At 47.8% G+C, this 15,301-nt stretch overlaps 1 protein-coding gene across 1 annotated transcript in view; it reads right to left on the bottom strand.

Moving 5' to 3' along the window:
- Positions 1 to 15,301, bottom strand: part of KDM3A (lysine demethylase 3A) — a 2,231,127-nt gene that overhangs the window by 872,700 nt on the left and 1,343,126 nt on the right. The window contains exon 20 of the mRNA XM_044063465.1: positions 8,582 to 8,753. Coding sequence (XP_043919400.1) covers positions 8,582 to 8,753 — 172 coding nt within the window. The remainder of the gene's footprint in view (positions 1 to 8,581; positions 8,754 to 15,301) is intronic.

The following is a 15,301-nucleotide window of genomic DNA, read 5'->3' as shown; positions in this document are numbered from 1 at the left end:
GATTCTCAGGCCGGAAGGGATAGGGATAGATGTAGGGAGAGCTAAGTAGAGCAAGGGAGTCCGGAGGAGTCAGAAAGAACCTGCTCAGTCAGGAAAAGGCTGCTTAGTTGTGTAGGAAGAGGGGACAGCTGAGCAGTGACGAGGTTTCCTGCTCTCCTTGGAGGGCTTGGATTGGGAGGGCTGGGTTTGCCTGCGGGCGAAAACCTGTTTGGAAGGACAGTTCTTGTGAAACGTTGGGAATGGAGAGACGAAGATACGTCTGATTCTTTCAACTCTTTGCTCTTTTCCTGCAGTGATCTGAAGTGATCAGCTGAAGCTTTATCAAATAAAGCAGAATTGTCATAGGGAGCATCCATGCTTTGCCCTGAGGTCCTCAGGGAGGGGCTGAAGCCTCAAACCAAGTAAACCTCCTCAGCACTGAGGCAGAAGCTGCAGCCCTGGAGGTAGCCTCAACAGCATCACAGCTGCAGTTTACACAGAGTGACACACCACCTGGGAGGAAGCAGCAATTAGGGAAGAGGCCAAGGCCTGGTTTTCTGAATTTGACACATCAGGCAATTTTTTATCGTTGTGACGCAAGTTCCAGGGAATACTTGGTCATGAGTTTGGTAATTCAACTCCTGAAGGCTAGAGTAACTGAAATGTAAATTTCTTCCTCAAACCTTTCCAGTTGCCTACGGTCTTTGACAGAAGGAAGGACAGAAGTGGAAGGAAAGTACCTCAAAGCCTTGTCTGAGGCTACAGAGATGACAGAGGGGTCCGCAACAGGAGCCTTAAACAGGAAACTGCTGTCCTGAGGGACTTTACAGTATCTGCCTGGCTTCTTAGGGTCTGGAGGCTGAGAGTCCGGGTGTAGGGACATGGAAGTAAAGGCATCCAGAAAGGCAGGGATATAACAGGAGGGATAGCTGAAGGGCTGGGGGTTTCCACAAGTAGAAGGTTGTAGTACCTCTTTTGAACCTCTGACATTTGAGAGCTGTCCTACTTGAAGTGGTCTCTCATTTTAAAAGGGTTTCACCAAATAAGATTTCCTCCATACGGGAGTCAGTCCCATTATAATCTTCCTCAGGAGAAGCACAGTCTAATGAGGAGGGAATCTGTGAGGAGTAGGCCAATGAGTCACTATCATCTGAAGATTGATCTTCCTCTGAAGTAGGCTGTCTGACCCTTTTTTGGGGTGAAGTAGGTTAGGAGAGAGGAAGAGCAGGGGACCCAGCAATAGGCTTTAGAGATGTGAAGGCCTTGAATAATCCTTGGGCAAAATTTTGCCACTCTTTTTGATGATCAACAGGAGATGATGGATGCTTAGTTTTCTGCTTTTTCTTAACAGGACAGTCTATCTATTGTAAGGTCGAGGAGTTGGACGCAAGCCTGCATTCAAGCAAATCTGAGTAGACTTCTTCCCTCACTAAGATTTGTGCAATTCCACTAAGGCCTTCTGACAGAATTAGCCCTGGTTGCCCCTGTACATCTGTACCTGATGTCTGAGGCCTCCCAGGACTTGCTAACGTCTAGTTCTAAGGCAGTCTGCAGTGCAGGCTTGGCCTGAGGATCCGGATCTGAAGCAGAGCGGGTCTCCGGGCTATCATGTGCCTTGGGAGAAAAGTCCACAGAGAGGTGCATCGGAAGCTTTGGGCCAAGGCCTTTTCGCCTTCCTCTTCATGGTAGGTTCTGTCGTCAGGCCAGAGGAACTCACCATTGTGCTTTTAGCAAGAATTTTCAAGCTCTGGTCCTCTAGGTATATTGAGAGGGATGAAAGTCAGCTTTGAAGGGTCTTGGGGAAGAATGACTAGCATACAGAACAGTTCTTATGGTTGTGGTGGGGTCCAAGACAAAAAAAGGCACTGACAATGACTGTGTAATCGGTCTTCCACAATCACACTTCCCTTTCTTGGATGGCATTAACTCGAAGGCAAAACAATACAGCAGCAAAAGACAAAAAAGGTTCCCCAACGAGGCACTTATCTTTAATAGAAATACTCTATTCCGGCAGCACAACGATGTCTGGGAATGGAGATCTGATGGCGGTAAAAGTTCTGAGGATGGTGCTTGCATATGTCACTGTTACGGCCTACATCTGATAGCTGCCTGTGTGACATGTGCTATGGACCTTACAATAGTAAAAGACTTTGGTATACTGGCAGACATCAGACTGCCTGGGCAAACATCTCCCTCATGTAAAGAATACTGCAATAGATGAATAGGAGGACATCCCGCCATTCCTGAAATACCTTCCATAGTGTGTGAAATCAGATGCAAAGAGGTGTTTGACAGGGACTGAAAGCTGGCCAGTTGTGAAAAGACAGTCTTTATATCCTTCACTAACATGGACCCTGAATGGAATTAGTAAGCTCTTTCATCAAATCCCTCTGAAACCTTGTGAAATGTGCCAGATAATTCAGTGACCGCAAAGCAAAGGTTGCTGAAGCAAAATTTACTAAATCTGTCCTGTGCCCTACAATCTGTTAGGGGAATGGACAGAGGGACTTTCTTCAGCAAGTCCCTTTTGGTGGCTGCGGAAACAACCATGGTATCAACTGGGGGAGCTCTGCTCCAATGGGCATGGTCTTTGTGTGCTAAGTACTTGTCTGGCTTCCTAGGATTGGGTTCTGTCATATCTGGATCCTTCTAAGTCTAATGAGAAATGAGGTCCACCATTTCATCTACCAGGGTTCCCACTTACGACGCAACTGAGATGGTTCCAAAAGCCTTGAGAGACTACTCCTGGGAAGGGGCTTCTGAGGACCAACCACTTTTCTATCTCAGAAGTCTGAGAATTTTTCTGACTGAGAAGTCCGCAAGGAGTGACCTGGAGGATACATCCCCGTCAAAGTCAGTGCCTGCTCTTAAAAACTGCTGTGTAACCAATGTGCTACCCCTCTTGCTCTTATGCTTCTGGAAAATGTCCTTGTAGGGATGACCTGAAGAGAACCTGGAAGGGTGTGGGAGTACTGCAAAAGGACCATCCTGAGACTAAAATGGACTGTGTCCAGATGGGACAGAATGAGCAGACTTGGGACACAAGGCAGACAGTTGTGGAGGGGAAGGATGTCCCATCTCCAATGATGTGGTAAGCTCCTTCCATTGCTTGAAATGCAGAGGCCGATGGGGAGCTTATAACCACTCCAGTAGGAGCTGAAAGCACCTGCCTGGAGAAATCCAAGACTTTCCCCATCACCCTTGATGCCTTGACATAGTGGTTGGAGCCCAGATGATGAGCATTGAGACCACAAGGGGAAGGGACAGATCCGATGATCTCCAAGTCAAACCCCTACCCCCAGATTTGGCACTGACGCGACGGCTCCAAGCCGCATTAAGATAAGGTCAGTACCAACTGGGCCAGAAATGTCAGAGCTGATGAACACCAAGTCTTTGGATCCAACCCAAACAATCCTGGAATTTTCAGATCTTAAACCTCCAAAGCTGAAAGGTGGATTAGAGTAAGAGTCATAAAAGGCATCTGGGTTGGTCCAAAGCTCACAGGTCCACTAGAATACAGAGCCAGAACTCCCAAATTAATGAGGGTCCCAAAATTTTCTTACCCTGTCTACATCAGCTTCAGAGAGGCTCCTTGTAGACCTGAAGGATGAGGACGGAGGTCTAGAAACATATCTAATCTATATCTAATCTATTACATTAGAATCTTTATATATATATATATATATATATATATATATATATATATATATATATATATATATATATATATATATAGAGAGAGAGAGAGAGAGATACACACACACACACACACACACACACACACACAGTACAACAGAGTGAAGAAATGGATCTGAAACTCTGGATATCTCTGGGGATGGAGCAGAGTGAGGAGAGTGGTCAGGGGAGCACTTTGACTAAGACTTTTCTTTTTGCTTGTCTTTGGTCTCATCAGCTTTCTCCCCTTGAGAATTTTCTTTAGTTTTTGCAGCGGAAGGGGAGGCAACTGACACAGTAAAAGCAGAAGGCAGTAAACCTTTCAGAATAAGTTTGCTCCGGCGTTCAATTGCCCTGTGGCTGAAGCTGAAACAAATGTCATACTCTAACTCAAAATTAGTGGCCCTAAGGTAAAAGAAGCACTTGGAGTGTTACTCGAATATGGTATTTTATGCTCACATTTCTTAAACCCTCTAGACTTATCTGACATCCTGAAAGCTGAAGACAACCTGTAAAAAAAAAAGAATAGTTGTGTAAGAAATTACCATAACCTTAGATGTCCTTCTCTTCCATGTTGCAGTATTCATTACAGTAGGGAGGTTGCTGCCTGCAATGCCACTGTCCAGACAGTATACCAAGGTCTTTGCTCCAGAAGGGTGTGTGTGACATCCCTTGTAAGGGCCATAAACTGATGTAGGGAGTAAAAGTGATGAGTGCACGTACCCTCTTCAGAATGAATTGCCATATACAGTAGCACTCCTAGGGGTTAAGAAGTCCTAAAAGGGAGACCCTTAGACTCGCGTATAGACAAGACCTAGGGTAGTAGGTAGGCAATGTTGAGTGTGGAGACTGTCATGGTATGTTAGTTAGGTAAGGTATAGGGGGCAGGTGGGTGGGACCAAGTACTGCAACATGGAAGAGAAAGACATCTAAGGTTATGGTAAGTTCTTGCACAACTATTCTATGTTCTATTCTCATGTTGCAGTATTCAATAGAGTAGGAAGAATACCAGAGCTTTATGTATGAACCTGGGTGGAGGAATAGGTTCCCTGGTCAATGAGGGCTTGAAGAATTGGTCTGGCAAACCCTGCTCTTGCTCTCAAGGCTAGGTCCAGTTTGTAATGCTTGGTAAAGGTGTGAAACTAAGTCCAAGTGGCTGCTTCTAACACGGATGCATAGTCAATCCCTTTGAAAAAGGCAGCTGAGGAAGCAGTCGCCCTGGTAGAGTGAGGTTTGACATGACCGTGCAAGGATTTTCCATGATAGGAATAGCACATGCCAATGGATTTTGAGATCCATGAACAGGTGGTCCTGCTTGGAGACTGCTTTCCCTAAAGCTCTCGGATGGAAGGAGATGAATGGTTGGTCAGACTTTCTAGTACGTTTGGTTTTAAGCAGTACCTCAGTTGCCTGTGGACATCCAAGGAATAGAGTCTCCTCTCTGAGGAATTTTGTGGGTGAGGGTAGAAAAATCAAGTTAATGGTCTGGTTTAATGAGAGTTCATTAACCACCTTGGTCATGAAGGAGGGGGTGGTCCTGAGAGCAACTCTGTCCTTGTGGAAAATAAGATAAGGAGGGGTAGCCATAAGGGCTTGTATCTCTGATACCCTCCTGGCGGATGATGAAGGATGAGCAAGCCATCTGGATATGGGTATATCGGAATACCTTCAATCCTGCAGTGAGCAATGAAGGGGGCTAGACAGTTAGAGAACACTCAAGGAGCAGTGGATAGTCCAAAGAGCAAGGCAGAGTTGAAACTGGCATGAAACCTATTACAAAGTGAAGAATTTCCTGTAACGTGGATGTATAGGAATGTGCAGGTAGGCATCCTTCAAATTCAGGGCTACCATGAAAGCCTGTGTTGGTATGAGTGGTAAGAGCTGGGGTAAGGTAATCATTTTGAAGCTAGGTACCTTGACAAAGAGGTTTAGGAAAGTTAAGTCTACAATTGTCCTCCATGGGCCGTCTTTCCTTGGTACCACAAACATTCTGGAGAAAAAGACTATTTTTTTTGTGAGCAGGGTACTGGTTATATGGTACCCTGAGCTAGTTGTTAAATGGGAGGGAAAAGGTGGGTTTGGTTAGTAGGTGGTTGAGGAATACCCTGGAAGGGTGGTAACATCCACCAAGTCATGAAATATCCCCTGTGAATGATGGACAGAACCCATTGTTTTGATGTGATTATCCACAAGGAGGGTAGGGAGAGGCTGAGATGAAAGGATAAGGGGTGTTTAGGTCTAAAGGTGGTAAGTCACAGTGAAGGTGGTCTGGATTGGTCAGACTGACTCCAAAAAGGGGTGTTGGAAGAGTTGGTGGGAAACCTGGGAGAAGAACCTTTCCTTGGTTGTCTACATCCCTTTGAGTAGCTGTGTGCAAGGACTGTCTTTTAACAAAAAGTTTTTGTGGGTATTTCCTGTGGTATCTGCGTATAGGGGACACCAGTAAATGTTTAAGGTTTTGTAGTTCTTTCCCCTTTTCTTGAAGAGCTTTGAGGAGCTCTGCTGAGGCTTGGCCAAACATGGCCTTATTGTCCAGGGGTGCGTCAAGCAATTTTGTTTGTACATCCATAGGGAGGGGTTGTAGCCTCACCCAGGAATACCGCCTCAAAACTGATCCTGATGCAGCACATTTAGATGAGGCTTCCACAGCATCATAACTGCACTTAATGGAGTGCCTAGTCACCTGGGATGCTGTGGAAATCAGGGTGTTGATTTGGGCTTTAATGGGGGAGACAGGCGCCTCAGACAGGAGGGTAGAAGCTTTGGTGATGGTATCCAGGATATACCTAACCATATGTGTTTGGCAGATGAGAGCTCTTATTACCAGAGTAGAGGAGGTAAACACTTTCTTCCCTAGTCTGTCCATGAATTTGCTGTCTTTATCCGTGGAGTACACAGCAGCAGAAGGCAACTGTCTTGAGGCTGTCAGCAGAGACTGCAGTAACTGCTGGGTCTGCTGTAGGATTTTTATAGAGGATCTGGGTTTCCTGAGGAACCTTACAGAAACTTTCAGGGCATTTTGAGGTTGGTGGTTGTGACTCTAGGGACTGAAGCACCAAAAATGCATCCTGGAAGGCAGGTAGCAATGGGGGCACAGCAGAAGGAGATGGTTGCACCATTTGTAAAAGGTCAAAATACCTTTTCTTGGTGTCAGATACTTTTGATGCCTACCGCTTAAAATGCTTCTTCATGAGGGAAGAAGTGTCTCCAAAGTTGAATTCTTCCCCTGGGAACTCAGGAGTAATGGAGTCTATTGGAGATTCAGATGTAATGGATTCCTCTGAAGAGTTGTCTTCCTCAGATACCTCTAAAGGTGATCGAGGAGAGAGGCCAGGAGGTAATTATGTCTGCGAGGCCTGAAATGCCTTAGAGAGACTGAGGAAATACTTCCAGCCAGGAACCGGTTGAGGCTCAGGATGTTTAACTTTTTGTTTGGTCTTCAAAAGTGCAGCTGGTGGAGAAAGAATTGGAAGAGATGTCTGTTTTGGTGGAAGTGTAGGTGCAGGGCCCTCTAAGTCATGGTTCCCCTCTGCCACCAGGACATGATGGCCGATTTGCCTCAGTGGACGTACCTAAAGTTTCCACCATCCCAGCTTCGATTGAGGTTCCCGGGCCTGGCTTGAAAACGGAGGTCTGAGAAGATCCCAGGCTTTCATTAGCCTCAAGAATCTGCTCGGACGCCTGAGATGTGGTGTGGGATTCCAGCCTAATTTTCTTGGCCTTCTTCCTCAGCGGCTCATCGGATGGGCCTATTCCCAACTTCCATGTAGAGTGCAAGATGTCGTAATCTCTGATTTTCTAAATACAATTTTAACGCATTCAGATGGCTGTGAAGCACCTTGGGGACGGAAGATTTGTAAATGGGGCAAGATGTATGGTCGTGGGCCTCGCCTAAGCAAAATACATGTCCTTGCGAGGAATTCATTTCCCACAAGCATACTTCCCCTTTCTAGTTGACACGCATGTTTCAACAGTAATCAAAAAGCAAATAAAAACCCAACAGGGCACTTCTGTATCGGTTGATGAAGCGGTCATTTGATCTGGACCAGTAACATTGAACGAGTCTGGAAAAACACAATCTGCTTTCGGAACTGGCAAACAGGAGTCCGATGTTCACTGCAGCAGAAAATTTCTGAAGATACGTGCAGACCTCACTTTTACATTCTATGTCGGTTTATGGCCCTTACAAGGGACATCACGTGTACCCTCCAAGAGCAAAGACTTTGGTATACTGGCCAGATGGCGGTGCTGCAGGCAGCAACCTCCCTACTGTAATGAATACTGCAACATGACAACAGGACATCAAAACTAACTACCAAGCAAAAGATAAAGAAAAACAGGACAGCAACAATGGCATAAAATTTCCCACATAACTGGGAAAGAAAAGACCAACAATGGTATAAAGAAATATTCATGCAAGTAGTAGGAGAAATTGGGGATAAGGCCTAGTAGAAGACAACTGCACAATGAGAGAGCTAGGAGGAAAAAACAAAGGAATTAAAGGACCCTGTCAAACAATAGTAACCTTAAGCAAAAAATAAACTTATCAGACAAAAAAACGCTTGCGCTAACAAACCATACCTGTTCGCTGAAGCGACAAGATCTGATGTGATCTGTCGCTTGGGAAAGGATTATGGGTAAGGGGAGAAGCTTGAGCTATGGATCCAAAGTCTGAGAAATGGACGAAATCAGATCTGTAACCCAAAGGTTGAAAAATAGACTAAAAACAGACCATCAGATCATATTTTGCAATAATCGCTACAATCAAATCTAACATCAAAAATGTGTAGTCCATCATGATGCACACAAAAAAGGAAGTAACATAGCATGCAACATAATACAGGAAATTACGACAACAAGCTAAAATTCTGCATTAACAAGTTTTGATTTTATTTCTTGTAAACACGATATGAAGCTTAACACTTACGTGATAAATCCTCAAAACCATCCCAAAAGTCTCTGACAGTAGTTCCTGAAATAATGGAATTTGTTCTGCAATTCACTAAATCAACTTCTTGGTCACCAAATTCTTCTCTAAAAGACTCTGGAGTCCAAAGGGCTGTATTCAGTTTTCTTTGCATTCCAGACACTATCACAGGCTTCATAAAGAAAAGAAAAGCAGTTAGCCACCTTTAAACTTGAAGGCCACAACTTTCATTCAAGTTAGACTAGATGCAAACTAAGCATATATAGTGTCTTCTGAACAAAAACATGTGTATACAGACACGTGTATATCTGTGGATGTATATATACATATCTATACACACACACACACACACACACATATATATATATACACACACACGTGCATGTACATATATCTATATATATATTCTATATATACATATATATATATATATATATATATATATATCTATATATCTATATATACACATCTATATCTACACACACATATATATATATCTATATATACATATTAGACACACATACAGATACACATACATACACACATATACATATGTATACGTGTATATATGCACACACCTTTCTCTGGAACAGGCTCCCCAACCACGTAAAGTACTGTTGCTCCTTAACCCAATTCAAGTGCAACTTGGGGAAGAAAAAATTCATCATTGGCTTGGCACTAGTCTTTAATGAAAGCAGGCAGCCTTCTAAATGGTTAATCTCTTGGGCCAGTTTCTAAAGGCGCAGAAGCCTCTGCTTAGACTTATCAAGGGTACCAGAACTGGTCAGAGAGTTTGTGATGTATGGCTAGGCTTAAAAAGGCCCTAGTGAGTATTAGCAAAGTAGATACCCATGAAACTATGTGTGTGTGTATGTATGTAAATATTTACACACAGATACAATAGTACAAGAGAGCAAGGAAATGTAATTTATCAAGTGGTAAGCCATCATGACACCATATACAAGAAAAAAATCAGGAAGAAAACGTACATAAAACAGGATACAAATCTATGCATTTTTGGTCACATCTCAGAAATAACTCCTTTCCTTGCACTTCACTGCTGAAAGAATTAGAAGTTATGTACTCACCATAACGTTCCATCTGAGTAGGTGTATTCATTTGTCTGCAACCTGTGGGTTATGGATCCGATATCGGATCCGAACCGGCATGGTTTTCCAGCTATGGATCCAAGCTCTCAGCTCCTCCCCTCACCCATAATGCCCTGCTCTACCCTCATGACCTCAGATCGAGTTTGCCAAAGCAACAACACCCTGAAAAGGGTAACATAGAATATGCAGGAAACTGAAAGGCCAGGGGGATAGGAGGGCGGGATGGTTGCAGACAAATGAATACACCTACTCAGATGGAACGTTATGGTGAGTACATAACTTCTAAATCTGAAGTAGGATATTCATTTGTCTGCAACCTGTGGGACAGAGTCCCCAGCTACCTGAATCTTGGGCGGCCATCATGGAAGGATATTCCGGAGCACCGCGGAGCCAAAGGATGTTCTACCCCTAGATGCAAGATCCAACTTATAGTGGGAAATAAAAGTATGAGATGAAGCCCACGTGGCTGCTGCACAAATATCATCTAGAGGAATCCTAGCCTTGAAGGCTGCCGAGGTAGATACTGACCGGGTTGAATGGGCATGAACACCCTCCGGTGCGGGCCTTCCTGAAGCTTGATAAGCCAATAAGATGCACTGTGAAATCCAGCGGGACAGAGAAACTTTAGAAATTGGCTTGCCCAAATTGAATTTTGCAAAGGAAATAAACAACTGGTCGGATTGCCTATGACCAGCCGTCCTGTTCAGATAAAATCTAAGTTGCCTGTGAACATCTAATGAATGTAGCTTATATTCACCTTTGTTTTCATATTTAGGGAAGAAAACAGGGAGGTTAATGGACTGATTGATGTTTGCTTCAGAAGCGACTTTAGGAAGAAAGGACGGTTGGTCCTGAGGTAGACACGGTCCGGATGAAATACCAAGTAAGGAGGCTTAGCTGATAATGCTTGAAGCTCAGAAACTCTCTTGGCCGATGTAATAGCTACCAAAAAGGCTGTCTTGTAGGACAAGAATTTGAGATCCACAGTAGCCGCTGGCTCGAAAGGAGGGGCGGTCAAGGCCTGAAGGACCAGAGAGAGGTCCCAAGGAGGAACTGCTTGCTTTACAGGGGGCCTGAGAAGAAAGGTACCTTTAAGAAAAATTTTACACAATTTAGCTGACATAAGAGGATTAGAGTCATGGCCAATGTGATAATGAGAAATTGCCGCCAGTTGTACTTTGACTGTGGAACTGCTGGCACCATCGTTAAAGAGAGTGGTTAGAAAGTCAAGCACTAAAGGAAGAGGAACCGTGAAGGGATTCAGGCCTTGCCGCTCCGCCCACAAAGAAAAACGTTTCCACTTGCTTCGGTAAACCTTTCTAGTGGATGGTTTATGAGCTGCCACCAAAATTGCCTTAACCGGTGACGAAATACCGGGAGTCCTAATCAAGAGTGGAACTGGAGCAGCCAAGCGGTCAGCTTCAGGTTGTCCAGATTCGGAGGGGGGATGCAGGATGGATGGGATATCAGATCCGGGATGGGATCTAGAATCCAAGGAGGATTCACCGAGTGAGACCTTATGAAGGGGAACCAGATCTGTCGAGGCCAGAACGGAGCAATGAGAATCATTCTGCAACCCACCCGAGAGGCTTTCTGAAGAACTTGGAGCATCAGAGGCAAGGGTGGATAAGCATACAGAAGACCGGGTGGCCAAGCATGCACCAGAGCGTCTCTTGGGGCACCTCCGGGAGGAGGTATCAGAGCGAAAAAACTGTCGCACTTGGTGTTTGAGGGAGAGGCAAAAAGATCGCATGAAGGAGTTCCCCACCGTGCGAAAATGCGTTCCGCTACTTGACAATTGAGAGACCACTCGTAAGGGGTCAGAATGGTGCGACTGAGCTTGTCCGCTAGGATGTTGGACCGACCCGGAATGTGCGTTGCTATTAGAAAGCGGTTGGTGGAGATTGCCCATTCCCAAACTCTCATGGCTTCTCGACAAAGAGGGTAAGACCTTGTTCCCCCTTGCTTGTTGATGTACCAGACAACAGACATGTTGTCCGATTGAATCGCAATTGTTCCCAAGGGAAGAAAGTCCTGAAGTGCTAGCAACGCTAAGAGCACTGCTCTCATCTCTAGAACATTGATATGCAGTAAGGTCTCTGAATCGTCCCACGTGCCTTGGACGGTCCGGCCCGCAAAGTGCCCCCCCCACCCGAGGCGGGAGGCGTCTGTGGTCACCGTGGCGAGAGGGGGAGAAGCACAAAATGGGCGGCCTCCATGGAGATCCGGGGAGTGGAGCCACCACAAGAGGGACCGCTTGCAGGCCTTGCTGATCGCTATGGGATGATGCATGGGGAGAGCAAGGTATGACCACTGTACTAAGAGCGTCCACTGTAGAATGCGCATATTGAGCCTGGCAAGAGGAAGAAGTGCTATAGCTGATGCCATGGACCCTAGAGCCCTCAGGACCAACTCCGCTGAACAGAACTTGAGTGGAGAATGGCCCGCACCTGGAGCTGCAGATTTTGAACTCTGTCCGCAGTGAGGAAGGCTCGTAAACTCCTTGTGTCTAGCCTGGCCCCTATAAAATCTAAGAGCTGCGTGGGCGCCAGGTTGGATTTTTTTGTATTTATTGTGATGCCCAGAAAAGGAGCAAGATGGAGAAAGGAGTCTCGCCAATAAAAGTAGATGCCTTGTTGGGGCGGTAAGAAGCCAGTCGTCCAGGTAGGGAAAGACCTGCACCCCCTGGAGCCTCAGGTGGGCCGCTACCACTGCTAATACTTTGGTGAACACCCTGGGGGCTGTGGTGAGACCAAAGGGAAGGACCCGAACTGGTAGTGACTGGCTCCCAGCCGAAGCGGAGAAACCTCCTGGGCGCCTGTCCATCAGGATGTGGTAGTACCGTCCTTGAGGTCTATCGAGCACATCCAGTGATTTTCTCCCAGAAGGGGGAGAATAGATTGCAGAGTGACCATTCGGAATTTTTCTTTGGGGACTGCCAGATTCAAGAGAGAGGTCTAGGATTGGTCTTAGTTCCCCCGTCTTCTTTGGCACTAAAAAGAATCTGGAGTAGAACCCTGATCCGATCTGGTCTGGGGGGACGGGCTGGATGGCTCTTTTCTTTAGCAGATGGCCAATTTCTGCCAAAGCGGCCTCCCGTTGACTGGGTGGGACGTCTGGGAGGGATTTCAACTTTGGAAGGTGAAGGAAAGGGATGCGATATCCTCTGGATATAATCTGGAGAACCCAGCGGTCCGTTGTTATGGACTCCCATGCCGCTAGGTGCCCCGAAAAACGTCCCCCGACTGCCTCCAGAGTGGAGCAGTCGGGCAACCCCTCAGGGTTGCTGCGCGGGCCGTTCAGAGAAAGGTTCCCTGGACCCGAAGTTTCTGGGAGCCCCTCTGCCTCTAGGGCGGCGTCCTCCCTGTCCTCCTCTGCCACGGAAGGACTGGTTGTCCGGAGCAGGCTGGGACTGCTGCGACTTCCGGAACCACATCTTCTTCTGACCCTTTTGGTTCCTAGAGTAGGGCCTCTGGGGTGCAGAGAAGCGGATTCCGACGGCAGACAGCGTCTTCCCGTCCTTTTCGCTCTGGGTCAAGCTCTCGAACGGTTTTGCCAAACAGAGCAGAACCATCAAAAGGGGCGTTCGCAAACGACGCTTTGAAGGGCTCAGAAAAATCGCAGTGACGGAGCCAGGCCTGACGTCTAGTGACTAGTCCTGTCCCCGCAGCTCTAGCGGCGCCTTCCGTTGCATGGGAGAGTAGCCGCATAGAAGTATTAGTAACTGACCTAAGAGTGGCCATACGGGTGGAGTGCAGAACCCTGTCCTCCTCCGAAATGGACTCTGGGGGGGATGCAGCGTATTCTTTAATAAGATCTCGCTGCATCCGAATGACATGTGCCAAGTAGTTCAGCGCCCTTACCGAGAAGGTCGCTGAACTAAACATCCGCTTCCCCAAGCGGTCCATCATCCGAGACTCCTTGCTCGGGGGGTGGACTGAGGGACTCTCCTGAGCCAGTTCCCTCTTGGTGGCCGCCGTCAACATGGCATCTACCGGAGGCCCCTTACTCCAATGGGCCCGGTCGGATGGTGGACTAAGGATCCTATCTGGCCTCTTGGGAATTGGCTCCACGGTGTCCGGTTCCTTCCACGCCCTGGTGGTAATAAGGTCCACCAGGGGTCGGCAGGGGACACCCAAGAGGTAGACGGGCCCGCTTCAAATGCCTCCAAGAACACGGACTCGTCCGAGGAAGACTTGGGGGCAGACCACCCCCCCCTTATACGGAGCATTTCCATGATGTCTCCAAATGAGACATCCTCGGGGTGACCGTGGGAGCCTTCCCCTTCCTCCAAGTCCGTGTCTTCTGTGAGAGACTCGGGAGTCAACGTGCCTCCTTTTGCACGTATGCTTGCGAGGACATCCTCTGGGGGCTGTCAGAGGAGTCCTCACAAGCAGCAATTTGTTCCATAGGAGCAACTTGGGGCACAGAAGCGGGCTGTCCCAGGGGCCGGATGGTGGAAGCCTGGCCCAGTGCAGAGGCAGCGCGGGACGCAGGCCGAACAAGTGCCGGGGTCCGGAGACCCTCAACAGAGCCCTCTCCACTACATCAAAAGCGAAGGGGAGCCGACCTCGACCAAAGGATCCGACAATCGGCTCCCCTCGGATCCGAAGAGTGGACGGAGCCGGCGCCGGCCGGATCCGAAGGACAGTGCGCTCCGACACAGACGGCGCCGAAGGAGCACTGATCCCCGGATCCGAGGCTCGGATCCAGGCTCCGAGAGGTCGGATCCGGCACTCGAGGGCAGGGTCGGATCCGGTACCAAGTACTATCGGCGCCGACCCACCCCGCCCGGCTGCTCGGCTCCAGCCGCCCCGAACCCGGTTCCCGGGTCGGAGAAGCAGCAATAGGTTTCAAAAAGGGTGTTGAGCTCCCCAGAGGGAGGCAAGAGCACTCCCATCTGCATCTGGGCCTGGATGAATCTTCTCATCATCCGTCCAGATCAGCATCTGAAAGGCTATATGTAGATCTCGACGAGGCTACCGAGGTAGGCCTGGAGTGCCTCCTCGATAGCCTCGACGGAGATCGGGTCTCCTCCTCCTCAGGACCCGGTGAAAAGCACACAGGGACCGGAGCCGAAGGAGGAGACCGAGCCGAGGCGGAGCCGGGAGAAGCCCGCTTGGCTGGCGGGGCCGAAACAGAGGTCTCGGCCCGCCGCTTGTGGTGCTTCTCCCTCCGTCCTTTCCTAGCATCCCTCTCCTCTCCAGAAACGGGAGGTTGAGTCCCAGGAGCAGGAGGGGGTGCCACGGAGGGAATAACCGAAACCACGGTTGCTCCCGAAGGAGCGGAGGCCGGAGCCGAGTCTGGCAGTAAAAGACCCGCCAAGACAAGCTTGGAACTCCGCTCCCTCAGTGCCCTGGGGTTGAACCCTGCACAAATGGAGCATCCAGATGTGAGGTGTTCAACCCCCAGGCACTTAACACACCGAGTGTGGCCATCAGCCGGGGAGAGCTTATGGCCACACTCGGAGCATTTAGAAAATACAGATTTGGGCTGATCAGCCATCCAAATCTATACAGCTACTAAAAAAAAGTAACTAAAACTAATGCAGACACACAGGCCCAACACACACTCTACGCCAACAGCGAGGGGAGGGAAAAAAAAATACTTA

Source organism: Protopterus annectens, chromosome 2.part1 (assembly GCF_019279795.1).
Source record: "Protopterus annectens isolate FY-2018-M chromosome 2.part1, PAN1.0, whole genome shotgun sequence".
Taxonomy (NCBI): Eukaryota; Metazoa; Chordata; order Ceratodontiformes; family Protopteridae; genus Protopterus; species Protopterus annectens.
This window is presented reverse-complemented; position numbering and strand designations above follow the sequence as displayed.